The 23,107-nt window shown below is 41.1% G+C and overlaps 2 protein-coding genes across 4 annotated transcripts; one reads left to right on the top strand and one right to left on the bottom strand.

Annotated features, from left to right (window-relative positions):
* The first annotated feature begins 621 nt into the window (after window positions 1-621).
* On the top strand, window positions 622-19,704 carry LOC134548085 (granulocyte-macrophage colony-stimulating factor receptor subunit alpha-like). 3 transcript variants are annotated; one of them, XM_063392449.1, is made up of 12 exons: window positions 629-878; window positions 5,340-5,455; window positions 5,627-5,763; window positions 6,617-6,737; window positions 8,039-8,168; window positions 8,260-8,435; window positions 9,752-9,891; window positions 11,569-11,601; window positions 12,233-12,362; window positions 12,991-13,084; window positions 13,721-13,796; window positions 16,529-19,704. In XM_063392449.1, the coding sequence occupies exons 1-12, from the start codon at window positions 808-810 to the stop codon at window positions 16,589-16,591; spliced, it is 1,287 nt and encodes a 428-aa protein (XP_063248519.1). In that variant the 5' UTR covers window positions 629-807; the 3' UTR covers window positions 16,592-19,704. The 3 variants fall into 3 exon arrangements, with proteins under 3 accessions (XP_063248521.1, XP_063248520.1, XP_063248519.1); XM_063392451.1 differs by lacking the exon at window positions 12,991-13,084 and having other exon boundaries at window positions 622-878; XM_063392450.1 differs by lacking the exon at window positions 12,991-13,084 and having other exon boundaries at window positions 622-878; window positions 13,721-19,704.
* SLC25A6 (solute carrier family 25 member 6) lies at window positions 19,170-22,888 on the bottom strand. Its single transcript, XM_063392453.1, has 4 exons — window positions 22,699-22,888; window positions 21,047-21,533; window positions 20,219-20,359; window positions 19,170-19,809 (listed from the first exon to the last, which is right to left on the bottom strand). Exons 1-4 carry the CDS (start codon window positions 22,807-22,809, stop codon window positions 19,652-19,654), a joined length of 897 nt encoding a protein of 298 aa, XP_063248523.1. The 5' UTR covers window positions 22,810-22,888; the 3' UTR covers window positions 19,170-19,651.
* Between the last annotated feature and the right edge of the window lie 219 nt (window positions 22,889-23,107).

Genomic DNA, 23,107 nt, shown 5'->3' with positions numbered 1-23,107 from the left:
AAATGGGGAAGTAACAGTCAGAGCCATTTGTGCAAGTGGCTGGAAGTTAAAGCAAGCAAAATGGATTATGCCTCTCACATTTACATCACTGCAAAGAGTTTTGTGAATGTGACATTATGTTATTCAGTAAAAGTTTTGGACATTTTCTTTTAATTTCTGCAGTCAGACACTTTTTCACCTAACATGATATTGTAGCCTAAGATGAACCAAACAAAAACAGTGCAGAGCTGGGCAGTGAGAAAGTTCAGAAAGTTGGGTCTGGTATTTTCCTTGGCATTGCTTTGCCAGCAAATATGCAAGACAGAACTTTCTTGGCTCTTTGTGTATACCTGCTAAGAACTGATCTTCCTCAAAGGAGAACCTAGGATTGTGCAGGGGCCATAACCAACATATACAGGCAGTCACTTTAAACGTGGACTAGTCACACTATACTGCTGTTTTTTCCAGAACATATTATTTATGAAAATCTGTTTATTTGTAGAAGTGGTATTTCTATAAACAGGTTGATATACTGTGATTCCACTGAGTGTTTATGTATTTTCGGGTAATGTGTTTGCATATTGTGACTATTAATACTTAGTTCATCAGACATAACAGGAAGGAAGAGTTAGTTGCACGATCTCTTCATGTGAAATTGTTAACATCTGCCAATCAGGAAGCTTAAAGAAGCTTAAAAGCAGTAAGGGAAATGATAAACTGAGCAGCTTTCTAACTTGCAGCATTTCTTACTTAATACTGTCATGCAGTAAAACAAAGCTAACTGGGAGAACAGAACACCTCAAGATTTCTGCATGTGACTACAACTACATGTTAAAGCGTCCTTGTTGCTGCGAATCAAAATCAAACAAGATAAATGAGGAGAGTTTTTTCAAGAGAAGGTATGTCTCTCAATGTTGTGTGTTTATTTTTCTTGTACCACAGATTTTTTACAAGATACAGATATTTGCCAGGGATTAAGTTAGGTACAATCATACTTGCACATGTACAAAATCTGTATTAGTGTCCTTTGAGTTTAAGGAATTCTAGAGAAAATTTTGAGAATTCTTTTGCCTATTTGATTAAAAGTAGAAATGTGTTTATACAAATTTTTTTAAGATTTCTGCAAGATCCAAGGAAGACTATGAAATGTCTGTGTTATATTTGTACTATTTGACCTTTTTTATCTGACATCTATTTTTCAACAACTGAAAGAAATGCTATTTTCTGTACCCTTTCTATAAATTACTCTAAGTAGAAATATGTAGATTTCTATTGCTTGGGGGTTGGGGGGGAGGGGCAAATTAAATCACAAAATCATGGGATGGTTGAGGCTGGAAGGCACTTCTGGAAATTGTTGTCCTATCCCAAGCCTTGCTTAGAGCAGGGTCAGCTACAGCAGGTTGCTCAGGGCTTTGTCCAGTCAGTATTTCTAACACTGGAGACTTCAAAGCTTTCCTGGAAAACTTGTTCAAGTAGTTGACTACCTTACAGTAAAAGGTGTTATCTTGTGTTTAAATTGAATTTCCATTATTTCAGTTTTTGCCCATTGGTTCTTGTCCAGTCACTTGTCACCGCTGAGCAGAGCCTGGCTCTTTCTCATTCCCCACAGCTGGGTATTTGTACACATAGATAACATCCTGCTGAGCCTTCGTCTCTCCCGGATGAACAATCCCAGATTTCTCAGTCTTTTTAATCATCTTTGCTGGAACCCCTCCAATAGCTCCATATCTTTCTTTTTCTGGGGATACCAGAACAAGACCTGGAGCTCCAGGAACACCTCCCTTGACCTTCTGGCAGCACTCTGCCTCACGCAGCCCTGGGTACCATTGATCTTCTCTTCTGCAAGGGCACATTGTTGGCCCGTGGACAGCCTGTGCTTTCTCTGCAAAACTGCTTTCCAGGTAGACCTCAGCCTCTGCTGGTGCCAGGGGTTGTTCCTCCCCAAGCACAGGACTCACACCTTCCTTTGCTTAACTCCAAAAGGTTCTTGTCATTCCATTTCTCCAGCTTCTCCAGGTCCCTCCGAAGCAAAATAGTTGCATATTGTCCACTTCTCCCAGTTTTGTATCATCTACAGGAATCAGCATGCTGATCTAAAACCTGAAATAGTTGTATTTAGGCAGCAATTTGATAGTAATATTTCATTGCTTGGTATGCACTGTAAGGTTTCTATTCCTATTTCAATGCTTCCAGGGAGGCTTAGCCAGTGTATGATATTCTCCATACCTCAACAAAGTGAAAGTATCAGTTTATCCTCACATTGCCCTATGAGTAAAATACAAAGTTTCATTTCTGGAAGTGTGTTGTGGGCAGGAGTAATTTTCCCAGAGACACTGAAGCAAATAAGTTACTGCTCTCAGGTGACACTTTCTGGTACCATTCTGCACTCACAGCCTAAGAGCAAAGGCATTAGACTAAGAGGGTAAGAGCTGATAGTGCTTAAGTCAGTATTTAGTGAATGCTTTCTGTAGAAACTACTACAGACTACCTGACTGTATTTTACTTCTGACACATTGTTATCAATGGTGGATAGATTTGGTTTATAACAAACTGTCCTGGAGAGAGCTAGGGCGTGAGCTAAGAGTGGAGGAGTTTGGAAAGCAGGTGCCCCCAGGGCCCTTCTTCATGTAGCAGGATAGACACTCATTCTGAGGCTGGCCAGGGGAGAAAGAGGAAAGAAGCAAGGCGGAAAAAGTCATCCAGTTTGGGCATTTTCATCTTAATAAATTTTATTTTGATGAAATATGAGGGAATACTGCTTACAGCAGACTGTGTATGGTTCTTCTGGTTTAATCCTCCAAATAACACTCACAATAATTTTGACAGGAGTCAAATGATTTCTTTCTGGCACCTTCAATACTGAGGTGACTTCAGACCAGGCAGAGCTTTACCACACCTGATTGAAGAAAACCATTCTGGGAGAGGGTGCAGGTCCTGAAGGCAGAAAATTCTTAAAATACAGTGCTGGAACTGCTTGTTTGGCTACGGTCCAGAAGGTCTGGATTGCTCAGCTAAATGGCTCAGGGCTCACCACAGCTCCTATATCACCCATCCTCCCAGCAGGCAAAGAAAAAACAGGGGACCTGGCTATGTGTTGGGGCATTCAGCTGGAATGGTCATTTCTTATCAGGAAAATGAATGTTTACAGGCCCTGCTATTCCCACTGCATGTCCAATGAAAAGTCAGAGTGTGGAGACAATGATGGCAGCAAACGCTTCCCCAAGCAGGCAGGGCTGAGGATGATTCCTGTGGCAGTGTCCCAGATGAGCATTTCCAGGAGAAAGCATGAAGGGCACTTGCAACATGGGGCTGCAGTCGTGTGTATGAAACCTGAGAGAGATTTTGAAAGCATAGGAGTAATCAGAACAAAGAGAGAGAGATCTCAAGAAAAGTGATACAAAGATAATAAAGGAAAGGTGAGCATACAGTTGCAAAAACAGGAAAACAAATGCCTGGAAAAGGAACACAAGATGAGGAAAGGAAGGGGAAAATATTGAGTGATGGAAAAAACAGAAAAATCTGATTAGGAGGCTGACTAGAAGGACAACAAGTCTCAAAGTTTTCATGTGTGTTACGGGGGAGGGGCATCTCAAGGGTCCCTGAGAGCATGGGAAAGTGGAAATAACTGTTGAGATCAAAATCCCACAGAGCATTTCATAGCCAGTCCTCCATACTGTTTGTACTTGAGATTCTTCCATATCACTTCCCAGCAGCCTTGACCACATCCTTACTGTAGTGTGATGATTTACAAGCATGGATGCTGCAAGAGATAAGCAGGTTACAGTGAAGGGTGTGTCTCTGTTGCAATCTCAGCGTTGTGTGCTGGCCCAGATTGAATTCTGGGGACCATGATGGATATGTTACATCAAACCAGTTCTCAGGAAATGTGACATGCCTTCTGAAAATATTCAAGACTACAGAATTACTTGCTTGGAACATCAGGGTGGGTTTTTGCTTTCACCACAAGTGGAGTCAGCTTGAAATGAGAATTCTGAAATGACCATAAAAATTAATACAAAACGGCTGACTACTCAGAAAATATTACCACGTTTCTCTTTTTCCTGAGTTTGTAAAAATTTAATTCAGTTTTGGAATTATCTTAGTACTACCTGTAATAAAGAAAATTGCTCCTATGAAGTTACATTGCTAGACAATGCTAAAACAAACAAAAATTTAACTAGAGTTGCTTCCTCATGTGGGAAAAAAAGCTGGGAATAGAGAAATCTTTTCGAAAGAGTTTTAATCTTCTTGGAGAAAAAGAAAATTGTACATAAAATGAGAAATGTTTGACAAGAGTTGATGCCAGTGTTTTACTAGCTATACCCAGTCCTCCATATCACATGAATGAAGTTGCCCTTTGCAGGTACTCACACTTCCTTAGTAATTTAAATTGCCTACTGTGATCTGGAACATCTGGTTCTTTGGTTTCTAACACTGAAGCAAGCAAAAATTTGAAGCAGACTATTCTGTATGGATGCAAAACTCAAAGAACAGTGGGAGTTATGAAGTTTGAAAAGTGGAGACGCATTCATGATAGCAAACAGGAAAAAACATTGTGATGCCCTGATCTTGGCTGGCCACCAGCTGCCACCAAGCTGCTCTCTCATTCTCCCTCTTCCTTATTCTCTACTTCCCCTCAGCAGACAATATCCAGCCACTCCCTGGGACAGGGAGCTGCAGTACACATAGCACTTGCTTTGGGAGTCAAATGTCTGGACAAAAAATGCCTTATCTCACCCCAATCCTTCTTTCTCCCAGGCTTTATTGCTGACCATGATGCCATATGATATGGGATATCCCTATCAGTTGGGGTCAGCTGTCCTGGCCATGTCCCCTCCCAGTCTCTGACTCACCCCCATCCCACTGGCCTCTGCAGAGCTGGTGGGTCAGGGTTGGAGACACCACCCTGGTGATGTGCCAGCACTGCTCAGCAACAGCCAAACACTGGTGTGTTATCAACACCATTCTAGCTACTAATACAAAGCGCAGCATTGTGACATTCACAGGATCAGAAAGCAACAAAACCTGACTTCATGATGGTATAGTTAGGATAGATATGTGGGGGAAAGTAATTCTAAGTCATGGTCTCTGCACTGAATACAATGAGTGTATTTATCATCAGGAGAGCCTGGGGTGTCCTTATCTCAAACTACTTTGTTATAGGCAGTATCACAGCTATTCAGTTCTTTTAAAGAAGAATTGCCTGACAGACATCCTGAAGCACACCCTTTGCCTGGCTTTTCTAACAAATATGGTAAAAAAATTAAGTTTTGCAAAACCAAAGTACACTTCAACACGATTTTCCTTTCCTTTTTTTTTTTTTTTTTTTTTTTCTTATTTTTTCCCTTTACTTTCTGAAGGTTTCATTATCTCTTTCCAGAGAAGGAAATGTTTGATACTCTTGGACTCACTTCTATGATTTGGTGGTATATGATGCTACTTCATCCCTTGCATGCTGACATCCAGTGTACGGAGTGTAAGTATGCTTTTGCAGATATAATCTAAGAAACAAGGTTTAACTCTTCATTTATCAGAGATACTTGCAATGAAACTGGCAATTGCTGTCTTAAGCCTGACAGATGCTATTCTCTGCATTCAACAAAAGCAATAGCATATCCTTACTGAACTTACGCTGCAACACTTTCAGCAGAGGGCGAGGAATCACCTATTACAAATGTGAATTTTGACCGGAGAAAAATGGAACTGTCCTGGGAGAGCAGCAGGAATTTCTCTGAGTACATATGTACCATCATGGACGGGGACATGGCATATATAGACATAGAGGTAAACTTGCTATTCATTGGGATAAATAATTGTACCTTTCTTCAATTTCACTTACTTTGAAAAAAACGAATGTCACAGATAACATCTGACATGTGGCTGCTTGCAGTCTACAGCTTGATCTTTTCCTCAGGGGCTGAGGAAAGCCATTAGCAATGCCAGGGTGCATTTGCTGCAGATGCAAATGCATCTGAGATGAACACCCAATTCACACTAAAGAACTGAAATTCTGACACCAAAGTAGAAAGAAAGTGATAGCCTGAACTGCAGCTAAATTGAATCATGAGTAGGGATGTAGCTGCTGAAAAAAGGGGCTATGAGATTGAGACTTCTAGAGACTTTAAAGAGATAGAGCAAGAGACACCCCATCAAAAAAATCCCAGAAACACTGCCATGGATTGTGGTTATCTTCAGTTCTTCACTTGTTTCCCAGTAAACTGTGTAGTGTAAAACTACATTACATCTTTATTGAAGATTATATGTGTAACACTATAGACACCTTTTAACCCCTGAGCAGGTCAGACGAGGACTTATTTTGCTTAATCCTTTGATTAAATCCCTTTGTGGTGGCTCTGCTCTGTATTAGCCATATTCTGTTATGCCACTGGGCTACTATTAGTCTCCTAAAATAGTTGCACACTAGTATAGTATCCAACTCCTCAGCTGCAAAGCTTTTTGTGTAGTTATGTTTTTGATCTCTCAGTGCCAATTTATATCACCCTTGAGCACTAAAGGAGAGCCAAACCCACACATATACTCGGAATTACATTCCTGAGTTGCACTTCCGTAGCCAGCCTCGTCTAACATCAGAAGAGGAAAAGCAGAGAAATAAAATATCCACATGTTCTCTTTTCAGGTGGATAGTCCACTATGCAGCTTTCCAGTGGAATTGCACATGCCTCTGCACAAAGGGGTATTGTTTATCATTAAAGTGCCAAACACAAACATCTCAGAAGAATGCACCTTTCTCCCTGAAGGTAATGTATATGGTCTGGCTAAGGTTTTATATATTTGCAATCTTTTAAAGGTAAAGATTGCTGTAGAAAACTGTTACTTACACAGCAGGTAACTGCTATATTTTCTATTAAAAACCTCTTTTTTTCAGATCTGTTAAAATTATTAGCTCTGTAATAAATGTCCCCATTACTCTGCAAGAGATGTATTACTAAAAATGTATCCATAATTGCATTATTCTCTTTTATACTAAGGCTCCAACATGCCAATAAATTACAGCGCTTTAAGGGTGGATTCAAATAACTCTTCTGGTTGTTACAAATTAAGGTGTTAGTACTTATTTATTGAATGCTTTTCTGCTGGGCTATTGGTGAGATTGTTGTGACCCATTTTTCCCTTGCTTCTCAGCTCAGAGTTCTCCATTAAGATTGCCCAGCCACCAGGTGCTGCAGTAGCTGTGTGTAACTGGGGTATTTCAGACATGGCAGAGGTGATGAATTGGCAGCTTTCTCATGTCTGAGCACAGAAAATGCTCCCTGCTCTTCTCTTCCTGTAGACTTGACAGAGAAAACACTCATGGTGACCCTCAAAATACAAGCCAGGACACACAAAACTTTGGTGTTCCTCTCCAGCTGGCCCTACCCTCCAAGTGTGCAGCTTCCCCAGAGGATTCCCATGTTCTTACATAAGGTTGCCCTCTTTATTGGGCACTGGAGAGGGCTGGAGTCAGTAGCAGAGGAAGCCTCCACACTTGCACTGAATCCACACATAGCACAGAAAGAAGCAGAAAACTGGCTAAAGGAGAAGAGAGGAAGAGGCTGAGCATGCCTGCACAGCCCAGCCAGGAGGGACCTTCAAAAGAAATGAGGTTCCCATTTCAGTGTGCTTCAGAAAAGCAAAAGAACAAGTCACTGTCACCCACATGAAGGTGGAAAGATCTAGGGAGGAACCTGCTTGATTGGAGAGCAGGAAAAAGTCCAACCTTATTTTAAAAGTCTCAGCTCTTTTAATCCTCTGTGTAAACACATCAGGAGGGAATTCCTGGGCATTAATTAGAAAAGGAGAAATACTTCTCTCTGTAACAGCTTGTGTGGTATTTAAAGGTAATGTACATGTGGAATGCCTCACTTGTTGACTGGTTTCACAGTTCAGAGGCAGTTAAAGTGGAGTGAGAGCAGAGTTTTCTCTCAGTTGTCATTCCTAACCCAAGCAATAACAAGCTGAGCTTGAAGGCATCTAACTTAGATCTAAGTGTGTGCCATGATCCTCCAGCTTGGAGGAGTCACAGGATTTTTCCTCATCACGGATATTCCCGTGTATCCAGGCATGAATGGGTCAGCCATTGAAAACTTCTCCTGTGTGATTTATAACATCTTCCTCATGAACTGCACTTGGCTGCAAGGAAGGGATGCTCCAGCAGACACACAGTATTTTCTCTACTGGCAGAAGTCAGGGTAAGTAGGTCTGCTTGATCCAGGAAAGTGTCAATTCTCATTCAACACATCACAGTGCCCATGTTTAACTAAGATACTTTGCTCTATGCAGAGATGAAGAGGAGATGGAATGTGAACTCTACATTAAAGATGAAAATCACAGAAATATGGGATGTATCTTCCAAAATGTGAGCATAGGGATTGAAAAAGCTTACTTCCTGGTGAATGGATCCAGCAACGACTCCCTGATCCAGTTCTATGATGAGTACATTGACCTGTATAAAACTGGTAAGTAATTTTATCTTTATTACTGTTTTGTAAAATAAGGAAGTGGGGATTTTTCTCTGAAAAGCAGATTAAAACAAAGTCTGTAGCTGTTGCAGGATCCTGCACTGCAGGGCAGATTATGCTTCCTACAGCGGATAGAATATAGCTTCAAAACTTGACTAAAACAAGCAAAGGCAGGGGCAGCCTGAAAAACTGATGAGAGAAGAGACGTGGACATGATGCCTTAAGTTTTAGCTTTCATGTTTTTCAGATTCTGTGCTGCCTAGGTGTGTAGCTCTGAGCCTTATATTTATTAAGTATTAGCAAGCTCTCTTTACAGAGTAGGTAGACAAAACAAAACCTTTTCCTGCTGGAGACCAAGCACAATTATTACAAGTTTTCAGGCCCAAAAGCATAAACAACAGTGGGCTGAAGAGAGAAAACAAGAAGGATGGGACTTCACAACCTGAAGCTGTACTTGGACAATTAACCCCAATACGCAAATAGACCAAAACTTATAAAAGTGTGAGACCTCATGACCGGTCATCCACTTTGTGACCATTTGGGTCCATCTTAGGTGTAGCCCTGGTCAAGCTCTTGTACTGCCCAAGGTGTATCCTTAAAGGCCTTTTAATAAATACCTGCTTTGTTCTCTAGCTCTGTCCAATCTCTGTTCCAGGTCAGTCTTCCCAAGGCATCAGACATAGTCATGGATTCCAAATGATGAAACACAATGGTTATATTTTCCAGGTCACCTTTCTTAAAGGCTTATTTTACCACCCCTTAATCTCACACCTCCCTGAAGCCACAAGATCTACATGTCCTAAAACCAGAGTGAGAGTTCAGCTTCCAAATTAGGACTGCCTTAGTTAAATACATGGGTAACTCTGCAAGTTAGGTGTTTAAGCTCCAAGAGAAATCAGGTCACACTGTGTCAGCTATATTATAGGCACTCCAATTCAAATGCCTTGAAAGCATCATGAATAATACCACACATACAAAGACTTTCTTCCTTTTTCCTATGGAACTTGCATTGTCAATGGATGGTTGGAAAATAGATGTAGAAGAAAATGGCACTCTGCTGATTGCACTACTGAATTACATGAAATCTTTCATACCTTTTCTTTACACAAATTTTATTTACTTCAGATGTCCAAAAACTGCAGTGATATATTCTCAAGTTTTGGTAAGGTATTTTACTGTTGTTTACCAGATCACTTTAGTTAGCAGCAGCAGCACACAGTTGTACATCAGCTGCCTCACCTTCACATGCATTTTACTGGAGTTGTAGCTGTTTAGTGACCATGCCAATATTAATTATTCCATTTTTTTCCCAGAAATACTCACTGCTCCATTAAATGTCACTGCCCATTGTACCAGAGATTCAACAGATTGCATTATTACGTGGCATCCACCCCTTACAAGTCATGTGGAAAAAGCAAAGTGTTTTCAGTATGAAATTAGCATACAAAATAAGGTACAAACAATTTCTTGGTTTGCCTTTGGTACTGTATCTGTGCTCATGCATATCTATAATGTGTACATTTCTGACTTCTTTATTTGTTAATTTTTCTCGCATAAGCTGTGGTGTCCTCCTGCTACAGTTTTGCTGGTCTCACATCCCACCTTTCATGAAATTCTGCAGCTCAGAATCTTACCATGGTAGCAATTGCTCAGCCATAAGACCACTACAGGAAAGATCTGGGTTAAACATAAATATACAACTGCAATAAAGAAACACATCATTAAATCTCATTTGTCTATTAAAACAGGACCAATGGCTTGCAGGCTGTTTGAATTATCTGGATTTTTTATCTTTCACGCTTTAATAGTACCTACCTTGGTAACCATTGGTACAAGGAACAATTGCAGTACATGTAGCTTTCCATCTGGTTGGTATAATTTGACAGTAAGGTCTTGTGTGAAATACTTATCAAGTTTTACATAAAGATATAGATCGTGACATAGCAGTATTGTCAAAGTGTTTATTTGAAAGAAATACATGTTAGCTCTTGTTTCCTGTGCCACAGTGAGAATGGGTGGGGTTCAGTGTAGATTTCTACATTTGGGTAGGAAATTCATCTCCTGGACTGAGACACCTTAACATAGCTGTCTGCACAGGAGCATGAATATCTCCTCAGGGTCAGTGCACATCAGGGCTCCCTGCTGTAGGTGCCTCAGGGCCCTCGAGGTGCTGAAGGTACCAGAAGTACCGACATGGAGAGGGCAGCTAGAACTCACACCTGTCAGGAGGGGCCAGCAGAGGTAAGACAGCTAAAGCAGCACTACACATCTAAACTCGTTTACACCCTGCCCATTCCCAGCACAGCCTGATGACTTCCATCATGTCCTGTGCTGAAAGCACTCAGCTGATGATGAGTGATGGGGAAATGCTAGTCTGCTTTATAGTGCAAGACACACTGTGCATGTGTTTTCTGTAATGACACATTCCTTCCAATTATACCTTTCTGACTCTTCCATAATGCTGGCTATCCTGATATTATATGTGTTAGATATTTCCAGGACCTCAGCTTTTCAATGCTTTCTGAGATCGTTGCTAAATGTCACTGCTGTTGAATTTGTTCACTCATTTTTGAACCTACCCTTCTCTTCAAAAATTTCAGTTTTTTTCATCCGGGTCAATGATTGATTCCAGTTAATTAAATTTTGATTGCATAGGATGTGTAAGTAGCTCTTCACAGAAAGCCCCTGAGCATGGATAAGTCTAACAGAGACTTTGACTGGAAGGAGAGTAAATTTGCTATTCCCATCAATTTTATGCACAGGTTATCAAACTGTTGTGAAATCAGCTTCCAGATCTGCTGTGTTTGTAGAATGATGTGACTGCTTGCGTAATTTGGATATGGATGGGAATGCACAGTGTGTATAAAAACACCCTTAGAGGCAAATACAGCTTTTCACATCTACTAATAAATAATTAATGTTTCCTTCCTTTTCTAAAAGGAAATGTAGGAAGACAAAACTCTGAATAAAATGCTGTTATTCAGAGACATTACTGGAGAATAATATCTGATAGATTTTTCAGTTTAAAATAACTTACAATCTTCAAAAGCAAGAAAATGAGAACAAAATACAAAAATATTTGATAAGAAATTAGTAAAAATAAAAATGAAGATTTGTCTTTGTTTTGCAGGATGAGCCCAAAGAAGAGAAAAAGCTTCCTCGTGTAAGTATTTTTATCACATACAAATTTGTGCTTTTGCCTACGTAAGCATATAAATACTTTTACAGAAAATACACTCACTTCTAGAACTGTATGTCGAAGGGAGTACAACAATCTTCAAAACCTGGGGAATTTAATAAATACTGTCAGTCTTCCCTTGATAAATTAGTGGTCTTCTAAGCCTTGGAAGGGCTTGACAGATTCTAGACTTTATTCTATAAAGTATCATGAGGCCAAATATTACATATCTGTTACTGTATCATCTCAAGAACATTAAATCTTTTTAGCAATGACAGACATGCCTTCTTAATCCCCATGAAGGTTACAAGGGGAGTTTACAGGGTATTTCTCCAATTTCTGCTTCATTTCTTTCACATTTGTTTAGAATCCACAAACAAGGACACACACACAAAAAAGTGTCCATAATGCATAATAAAAGAAATTAAAGACAAAATAAACTTCAAAAAAATTGTAACCTTCAAAAACCAGAGAGTTTTGCTGGCAAGACAGTATATAACAAAAAAAAATAATACAAATTATTTTTTAATAGAAACTGCATCAGGAAATTTACCCACAAATTTTGTTAGTATTTGCCTATGAGGTGAAATGCAGAGTCTGATCACTTTCCTTTTAGGTATGGAATGACAGATATGAATTCCAAAATTACGATGAGAAAAAAAGATACACTCTGAAAATCAGAGCACGTGGAAAAAACTGTCTCGTAAGCTCAAACTGGGGGGAATGGAGTGAACCCATTGAGTTTGGTAAGACTGGTTTTTTTTGTTTTTTTTCCTGCATTACTTTGCTTGCTTTCCTTTTTTTCTCACAGTCACAGAAATGAATAAAATCTTAATTTTTACCCCATTACATGGAAGGAACTGGGTGGATTTTGTTAATGTGGAGGAGTAGCTCCAATACTCTGGCAGCTGAGCCTTTGATTAGCTGGGATTGTGAAGGCAGCAGTTACCTTCAGTTGCCAGGGCTACAGAAACAGATACAGACCCACTCTTGTCTTTGGTCTGCTGTGATGAGGCTGCCTCTCAGTCCTGTTAAGTTCTTACCACGAATATCATCCCCTTCCTTCTGCATCTTTATTTTCACCCTTTCCACTAATTTTGCTCTATTAGTTGTTCTGTAACTCTGTTTATTCTTCTCTTTTTCCAGAATTTTTAAAAAATTCTTGAAATTTTAATTCTCTAAAGCTTAAATATTTGAAAAGGTTTAAGATGTATCAATGCCATCTGCATTTTTGGACAAAATTCTACAATGAAGTCAAGTTGAAGTCCTTTAGGACATTCAAAAAATGCAGTGAAATTCACATTCATTACATCATACAGTCACAAAGGCAGCGTTTTGCCATGCTAAAATATTTCTCTCTCTTGGCTGTTTCAGGTCAAGTGAAAGATTACTTTAATTTTGTGATTTTATTTCCGATTGCACTTGGAACAATCTCAATTACACTTCTCCTGTATTGTCTTTTCAAAAGGTAAATCAATCTTTTTTCTAGACACTACTGACAGAATATTATCTATATGAAACACATTCCTCCAACCTCCAACTTTCCTACCTGCAAATTTAAATAAGCTGATTATCAATGTCATGAACTGTTACCACCAGGATTGCTGTGGATGACCCTTTGGCATGCAAAATCACTAATCGGAAAAGGGGGAAAGGATGTTCAAGTTAATGACTGAGTGTACCAGATCCTACAAAAGCTTTTTTGTTCTTACTTTTAAGCATTTAACATCCAGGTTGCTTTGAAGCCATTGGCTGTATACAGTACCAGACAAGAGGGAATCCAAATTAATGTATTGTTATTTTGATAAAAATTCCCACTCAGTGGTGAAAGTTATGTCACGTGATTTAGTCAAAGTAATTTATTAATAGCGTATTTACTGTGATTCTAATCACAAAATAAATTTTAATAACCCAAACGCTAAGTGTAATAATAGTTACCCACCAGTTACCCCATTGAAAATATTTTATTTCTCATTTTATTTGCAGAGCAATAGATATTCAATCTTGAAAGTAAAAAATGTCCTTAAGTTACAACACAAAATGTTTGTGTAAGTTATATTAGTAGTACTTTCAATTTCTCCACTGTGCCACTTTCTACCCAAAGGTACTGCAGTTTCAAGAACATATTTCCTCCCATACCACAACCAAAAGACAAACTCAATACTGATGAAGATATTCAGGTATGATTTCTTCTCAACTCAGTCAAATTTATTAACTATAAACCATAACAGGCCAAAGACTAACACTGACTTATAAAAATAAGCATTAACATTTGGTCCAAAACCAATTTCTGCCATGCAAGCTATGCTGCTTTGAAACCTGAAATGCTCTATGCCAACACTAAAACAAAAGATTGTCCTCGAGGTATTTGCAGATACATTTTAAGACCAGTTTTCACTTTTAGTGAGACCTGTATTTCTGTGTGTACCAGCTTTGCAAGGTAGCTGTTCATACTTTAAAAATCACTTTAAACTTCACCTAAGTGAAGATGCATTTTCCATTAGCATTTTCAAACATCATTGGTCATAACTGGTCATGTGAATATATATTTCATAAGCCTGACCTATACCCATGTAAAAAATCCTGTCACACTTAGAGCAAATCAACAGGGCTGGAAAGACTTAACAGTTCAAATAACCCTCCTCCTCCTTCAACAGAGGATTTGCAATTTCGTTATTTTGTGCAAATTCTATTTGACCAATACACTATAGCATTCCTGTGCAGCCTATTCTATGTGTTTAGCCTTACTTTGAAAAAGCCTTTTTAATAGCTGGGTTTAATGCATTTAAAAATCCACTACTTTTTACCCTTATTCCTTTCCTGTTTACAGTATGTTACACACCTGCACACTGTCAACAGCAAGTAACTCTTCTTTCTGCACACATCATGACAAGCAGTCTTCAAACCATGCTTCTCAAATCCATCCATTTGAGCAGTGGCTTGTATGGTGACTGCATAGCGAGGGGATGCTTTCTTTTAGCTGGCTAAAGCAAAGACATACTTGAAGTCGGTAAATCACATTAGTTATTAATTGCCTAAAATTCAGCGGGCAACACCACGCATTCCAACGAGGATTCCAAAAGAGAAACACGAATTTTCCTTCAATCGTTTACAAAGCATCCCCGAATCTCTGACTACTAAACCTCTCTAATTTTGGTAACTATATACCAGCTTGTGGTCCTGATTAATTTGTCTTTGGTCCTACCACCTTTGGCTTTCATAGACAGCAGGTAGGAATGTGACTTGAGATAGGTTTCCTCATACACCTTAAGTCATAAATACCTGGTATCTCACTTCCTACCAGGCTGCCACAGCTAAGGCTACAGAGCAGCAGGAGTCCACAGTCCATCATATTAAATAATAATAGCCAGGAAAATAACAAGCAGCTTTTGGAAATGTGGAGACTGCTTGCTTTTCCTAAAATTGAGTGGCTTCCAAATTCCTGTGCATACACTACCAAACAAACTCAAATCACTCCACTACAACCCAGAGGCCTTTGTGGATGAGGTCTGTAAACTGTGGCCCAGGCACTTTCATTCCCAGGGGAGCAAAGCAGCAACAGCAGTTGCCACAGTTAAGTGAAGCCCTCATGTTACCTCACACTTGCCAGCTGGTGCTGTGAAGATAATTTATATGATTCTGACACGTTTAAACAGTTTGATCTACTCTTAAAACCCAATTTTATTTTCTCTCTTCTCTCCCAACTCAGTACCTTTAACACTGATTGAATGTTGTAATTCTTCAGTTATTAAAATAATAACAATGTACAGAAAGGACATTTTCAAAAGCTCTCATCCACTGAATACCAAACATTCTCCCTGATATTTAGTGCTAATAGATTTTTGAGCTGTTTTGAAACCCACAATATCCTTTGCTAATCACCCCTTTTTAAAGCTTGCATTTCCTCATTTTGCCTCTATTTACTCAACAACCTTTCACATTTTCTCATTCTTTTCTCCTATTATACAATACTTTTTCCTAGATCACTGGAAAAGCTCATGATTGAAAAAACCTAACTTTCTGTGTTGCATCCTTAAAACACTCATGGTAAAGAATTGCCAATTTTACTCGATTTAAGATCCTACCAGCCAAATCATTCAGTGCATCAGACAACTTGCACTCCTCTAATACATTTTATTTTACTCATCTTACTACAGACCATTGACTTTCTAGTCATTCTCTCCCCATGTTTTCCTCACCGTTACTGAGTTTTACTGCCTCTTGCCTGGAGTTAAACATATTCCAAGAACTTGCAAGGCACGCTCTTTGTTCATTTTCCTTGGAGAAGAGTGAAGTAGCCCAAAATACCATGACCACAAAGCCCTGCAGTGCTTTTACCCAGTCTTCAGAATTCCTAGAAATTAAGTCCCCAGGACACTGTGGTTTGATGCTCTGCAACATACTCTCAGTATGACAGCAAGCTTGCTTTTTTAACCTTTTCCCCCACCAGTACTGTCCTTCCTTTTTATTTACTTTCCCTCAAAACCTTAAACTCCAGGTGCTGTATGAGTGCTACAATCTTACCTAGCAGCATGCACTCCCCTAGAACTCCAGGTTAGCCAATGTAAAAATCTGTGATAGCAACCGAAATATTTTATCTACACATCTAGCTAATGCCTACATATGGAAAATTCAGCCAGTATTGACTGAATAAATTCCTTCCATCGTCTCAGCTAAGGTTATCCAGTGCCTAAATCAGCTTCTGTTCTTCCTCCTGCTGACAGCTAGTACTGATCAGACATATTGAAACATTTCTTAACTGTCCTTAAAATTGTTTTCTCCTGCCTTGCAATCATTTGTTAAGTATTAAAAGACCAAGATGGGATGCCTTTGGTACTGCTGAAACTAATGTTCAGAACGCCAACAGCAACTTGGAGCTTACTGCATGGTACAGATTATTCTTTCTCTTTAGATAGAATATGTGAATCTACTAGGAAAATGTCATACTGAGGAAATAACTAGAATTGAAGAATGATCCAGCTTTCCAAAAACACACCTGATTCCCCAACATGAAAGAACATTATGGATCCTGCTGACAATTACTTCAAACCAGCCTATGATCACCTATAAAATTGTTTGTCCCCTTAAAATCTACTTAAAATGAAGATGAAAAAAAAGGAGAAAAATGAGTGGAATTTGTTTTCTCTTCAAACCTGCAACACCTGACAACTAAGCTTTTCTGAAAGCATCTACTTTGATGAAGTGCTTAAACCTTGCTAAGAGGTTCCTCACAAGAGACAAGCCCTCTTATCCAGAATAAAGCTGTTACTTCTTGTCATTATTGCTATAAAGCTTCTTTCCTCTCATGACTTCCTATAGGCCAACAGGCTTGCTGTATAATGACAAAGTAACTTTACTGTAATTTTTATATGCCCAGTTACTTTCTAAAGCACAAACCAGCTATTGAGAATGTGTTTAAATTTGCTCTTTGATCTTCCAACCAGTAACGCTAAACTATCCCAATATATGCAATTAACCTTATGCAAGACAAAAACAAAATAAAATCATACTTGTCAATTATAATCATTAATACTGGTCAGCCATTTGAGCTCAGTAGTGCCACTGAAAATAGACCTCTGCAACACTGATCCTATACAGTTTTAGCATGTACCTAATTCACACAAATAACATCTAAAGCCTTCAAATCAATCCAACAGTTGTGAGAAATGAAATAAAATCTAATATTTAATAGCTAGACTTTAATTGTAAAATTTCCTTCCAAATGTATTTTAGTTTCCCCCTTCAAAGAGTGCAAATGCTATTTCCAATGCCTTTTAAAAATCATATAGGCTTTAGATGCCAGTATTTTCTTTTACAAATGCTGGATATTTTCTGTTCACGCTTTTCAAAAGGAATCAATTTCAGAGTTTCAATAAGACAGAGAACCATTTTTTTTTTAAAGTCTCATTTATTGTTTGCCTCTTACATCCCTAAACTGCACCACACTGGAAATTGCTGCTGCATGACTAAGGGAAGCCATATATTAAAAAAAAAAACCAAAAACCTTAACACCACAAATTAGTTCATATTGAATGTACAGCATAGAGAAACTGAAGTTCTATTTAAACACCTACACTTGCATTTGTTCCTATTCTTTTGGTTAAACCTTGTTCTGAAGGGGAGATTGGGTGTCAAAGTCCTGTCCCTGTCAGGGGCTGCTGTAGTAACTATGATGTTTGGTTTCTCTCACAAAGCTTGGGCCACTGTACACTCACAGGAGGTAGCCCATCATTATCTCTACCCTTCCAAGGCACGGATACAGAAATAAACCTGATTTAATGTATTTATAGAGACAAAATGTCTCCCCCTGCCCCCCGGCAAATTGATTAGCAGGGTGAACACCAAATGACCTGCCTGGACCACAGGGAGCTGCCACAGCCACACAGGGTTCAAGAACCACTCACTCGCAGCGGGTACATGGAGTTTGCCATTAGCCTGTGTTCAAGGTAGCTGTGTAATGTCCTTACATTCACATACAGATGCTGAAAGCAGTGCTTGTGCAACAGTGAAAGGAAAAAGGTAAAGTAGCTCGAGAGGAAGGTAATAACCAGCCAAAGCCAAGCAGGTAATTTAAATACTTAATCTTGAATTGCAATCTCAGAAGGCACACAGAAGAACTCAAGACAGCTCTGTCAGCCTTCAATGAGTCATACAGTAACACACTTATGCTTTCTCAAGATATAGGGAGAGTTCTTAAAATATGATTAACACCTTGTTTTCCTCTCTACCATGTCTGCAGATTACAAAGTACAAAAGATATATATACATATGAAGAATGGCACATAGGTATTACATTATCTCAAAGAGAAGTTATGAGAAATTACTCAATCTGGTCTTCTGACCATCCCTAAACATCAAGCAGTTAATACTGAAGGCTGACCTACTTTGATCTATTATTTTACAGCTACATTGAAGCACACACATTCCTTCCCTAGAGCCCTTCAACTTCACCTATTAGACTGCAACTTAGTTCAGATAAAATTCAACCATCCACAGAGCTACTGACCACCGCTACAGATGAGGCCAAACAGGATCTTGAATGGCCCTATCAACACTTCCAACCTGCAGCAACAATACAATACATAGGTCACTCAGAAGTTGAAGGCATTTACTGGGTTCCTGGGTTTTTGCATAAATGCCATGACGCTTTCCATATTGTTTAAAAAAAAAAATTAGGCTGTTTTACCAAGGACAAGAGCATTATGTTCTGACAGTCCTTGGTACTTTGGGTTTTCCTAGCACTACAACTGAATCCCACTCCCCCCGAATTTAAAATCACAGAAGTTGTAAATCAATTTTGAAGAATCATGCAAAAAGCCTCTTGCAGCAGCCAATCATACACTATCAGGCACAAAGAACGGGAGTGGTTTTTATTAGTATAACCCATGCTTCCCCACCCCTACTTGCCAAAGATCTCACATGTAGTTATTTTTTAAAAAAGCTTATTTTGTTACAGAATGCAGTGTAAGGGTATCAGAGGACCCATTATCTGAAACAAGTTTTCAAATACAAGAGGCTTTTCCAAAGCTTTTATGTAATAATTTCAACACAGACCGAGTAAGTATGTTTATTGTTTTACAGCAGAATGCCCCAATTTAAGAACAAAGTTGCTAGACGTTCAGCTGTGCAAAATGGTACATAGTGCTTCAGTACAAGTGGAAAAGAACATGATTTGTTAGCAAATGCTTTCAAATACAATTTTATGGTCCTAGAGGATAAGACTTGAAACTGAAGACTGATCCACAGGCTAAAGTTTTTTTCTAAATTGGATAGAACAACTTTGGACCCAGAATCAACACCATTTATTCCTTACTGCTGTAAAGAAAAATTGCCACACTGAATTGCCAGATTCAGTGTCTTCATGCATGTTACCGAGAAGTGGATCAGTCATCTATGTCAGTTTCTAGCCTCATCTAGAAGTATCATCTGGCTCCGATAAATAAGACTTACAGGAATTTCTTGAAGGTCAATGGTCCATAATGGTAGTTATTCTACATGATCTGCTCAACTTGATTTCCAATTCTATTTAGGCTGTTTAAATTACTTTCTTGAATTCATCGTACAGCACAAGCACGAAAGCACCCCCCATGCCTCTGAGAACGTTAGACCATGCACCCTTGAAGAAGGCCTTTCCTCCTTCATCCCTGGCAATCTTCCGCCAGCAGTCAATTGTTCCAGAGTACATGATATCAGCTGCAGGAAAAGAGCAAAGAGTTATTCTTAACTTATATTTCATTTCAGATAATTTTAACTGCCCTATTTCACCTAACTGCTTTGTAATGTCCCAAACCACAACTTAAGACTGTAACACAATACTTACTAAAAATATTATGCCTTCCTTTTAATACCTCTGTTTAATCTGCAATTAACAATTCGAACAGGCAGTCCATTTTTATTTCATGTTCCACAGTGAAAAGTCCTCAGCATAAATCCTGACAATCTCAAGTTAAGCCTTACTGCATTTCCTCATCTGAGTACCATATAATAAACCAGATTTGTGGAACAATGAACTGTAACTCTGAGGATGCTGTCAGTAAAAAATAACACCATCGTGTTAATGCTGTTTTACCAGCACGAACAGCTCCATGGATTTACAGCCTACCTCCTTTGCGTCCCGACTGCATCATCATTCTACGGCGCACTGTATCAAAGGGATAGGAGACCACGCCGGCCACCGCAGTCACTGTCTGGGCGATCATCCAGCTGATAACAATGTGGGTATTTCTGGGATCTGGGAGCATGCCTGCAATACAACGAAAAAGGCAATTAGCTTTTCACCTTGCACATCCTCCCCTGGTTCACTTACTGCATGACAGCTGTTTTTCTATATGAACTAGTATGAAACACTGTAGACCCATACTCTCAATAAAATTGCTGCAAAACTAAAACTTTAAACATCCTGAAGTCATATTTAGAAGACTTTCTTCTCAGTAATCAAAATAGGTTACCATTTAAGCACAAGCATTCTTTTTAGACTGGCATGAAAAGACTTGACTATTCACTGTGCTTTTAGTAAAGAAACATCACTGAATTAAATCATTGTCCCTGCGGGTAACACTACACAACAAACTAGCAATGGCTTATTTGCCCAAGTGTAAAGCTTAAAAACTACTTTGCAAAAGCACTGCTCAATCTCATTCTGCTAAACGTACTTGGACTGCTCCAGTGTAACTTCAGTATGAACTGAACAAAAAAAAAAAACATTTTAATTGTGTCTGGTCACCAACATACTCTACTGGCCTTAGGAGCAACTTGCCTCAAGTACAAAACCAGTACTTGCAAGTAGACTGCTGCCATCAACATATGCACAAGTTTGCCCTTTGTACAGCAGTGTTGCGGATGTGGCACTGATACCCTCCTGCACCTTCAAACATCCACACCCAGACAATAAAATTCTAAAAACAGGTTTTCTAGATCTCTGAAATATTACCTTTTGCTGTATCATAGATCCCAAAGTAGGCAGCTCTATAGATGATGATGCCTTGGACAGAGACATTGAACCCTTGGTACAAGCCACGCACACCATCAGACTTGGTGATTTTGACTAGACAGTCCCCGAGCCCAGAGAATTCTCTGTCTGCTCCAGCTTTTCCAACATCAGCAGCCAAACGGGTTCTTGCAAAATCCAAGGGGTAGACAAAGCAGAGGGAAGTGGCTCCAGCTGCACCACCAGATGCCAGGTTACCAGCAAAATACCTCCAGAACTGAGTGTGCTTGTCTACACCTCCCAAAAACACCTGCTTATACTTATCCTTGAAGGCAAAATTAAGAGCTTGAGTTGGGAAGTATCTGATGACATTTGCCAAGTTTCCTCGCCAGAAAGACAGCACTCCTTGTTCCCTTGGAATACGCACTACACAATCGATGATACCCTTGTACTGCTTATCAGCAGCAATCTGTTTACTCGCATGTTGCACCTGCAAATAAAAACACAAATATTCATCACTTGTCATGACAGGTCTGTGCTGTAGCTGGGCTTAAACCTGCTTCTACCATAAAACAAAGTTGTTAATTCTGAATGGCCATTGTTAGTGTTATTACAAAAAAAGGCTTAAAATTGCTTTCAAGCCTTCTCAGAAATCAGGACTTGGCAAAACAAGGACAGCTGTGAGCAGTTCCTCTACAACTACCTGAAGGGAGACTGTAGCAAGGTGGGAGGGCCAGCCTCTTCTCCCAGGAAACCAGAGACAGGAGAAGAGAACACAGCCTCAAGCTGTGCCAAGGAAGGTTTAGGGGGAATTAGGGGATGAATTTCTTAGGACAAAAACTGATTAGACGCTGGAATGGATTCCCCAGGGAGATGGTGAAGCAAGAGTCCTTGGAGGTGCTCAAGACTGGATGTAGCACTTAGTGCCACAGTCTAGTTTAAATGGAGGCATTAGGTCGGGCTTAACGATCTGTGGTTTTTACAAACCTAACTGTAAAGTACAAGGGCAAATATAAGAGAAATAAATCACAACAAATACATCGGGCCTACACAGAGGCGAGAGCCTTTACTGACAGAGACGGGCCTACGGGCGGGAGTCGCATGAGAGAGGCGGGTTAGGCCGACTGAGCTGCCGGCCAGAGGGCCAGCGGCTGGGCCGCGGGAGGAGCGGCCAGCCCCGCGGCCGCGGCCGGGCCCGGCGCGAAGGTCACTCGAGTCACCTTGGGGCGCCACCAGGTCACGCCGGGCCCCGCGCGCCGGCCGCGCCCCGGCCCCGCCCCACCCGCGGCCCAATCGCGGCCCGGGCGCGCGTCACGTGAAGGCCGCCAAGATGGCGGCGGAGAGCAGCCGCCCTCCCCTCCCTGCCGTGCCCTCGGCGCCGGGGGCGGCAGGAAGTGACACCAGCGGCGGCCGCTCCCCTCCGCCTGGCCCGGCCTTCCCTCCCCTTCCCTCCTCACACGGCGGAACCGGCTTCGGCTGCCCCGCCGCCGCCCACGTGACCTTCCCGCCAGCCGCCGCTGCCTCGCTCGCGCCCTTTGTCCCGCGCTGGCCGCGGCCCCCGCCCCCGGTCCGTCCCTCTGTCCTCGCCCGGCCCGGCGCCCGCGGGGCAGAGACGGGCGCCGCCCGCGCTACCCGTTCTCGCCCGCGCCGCTGACCTGGAGCAAGAGCTTGACCCGCTCGATGGGCGCCACCGCGGTCTTGCTGATGGCGGCGGCGACGCCGCCCGCCAGAAAGTCCTTGAGGAAGGAGATGGCCTGGTCCGCCATGTTCGCGCCGCGCCGGAGCTGCCGGGAGGGAGACGCTGCTGCCGCTCAAGCCGAAAGGGCGGGAGCGCCCCCGCGCATGGGCTTAATGCCGGGCAGTGCCGGCCACGCCCCCGCCTCCCCATTGGTCAGCCCCCTCAGGGGGCGGGGCCGGTGGTGAAAACGCCCCGCCCCCTGCGCTCCGCCCCGCTGCGGCGCCAGTGTCGCAGCGCCGCGTCACCCGGGGCGGCCCGGCCCCGCCACCGCCCCGGCCGGCCCCCGCTGGGCAGCCTGCGGGGCAGCCCGCTGCTCACACGGCCAC

The sequence above is a fragment of the Prinia subflava genome, chromosome 3 (assembly GCF_021018805.1).
Source record: "Prinia subflava isolate CZ2003 ecotype Zambia chromosome 3, Cam_Psub_1.2, whole genome shotgun sequence".
NCBI classification, from domain to species: domain Eukaryota; kingdom Metazoa; phylum Chordata; class Aves; order Passeriformes; family Cisticolidae; genus Prinia; species Prinia subflava.
The sequence above is the reverse complement of the archived record's forward strand: the minus strand, read 5'-3'. Positions and strand labels throughout refer to the sequence as shown.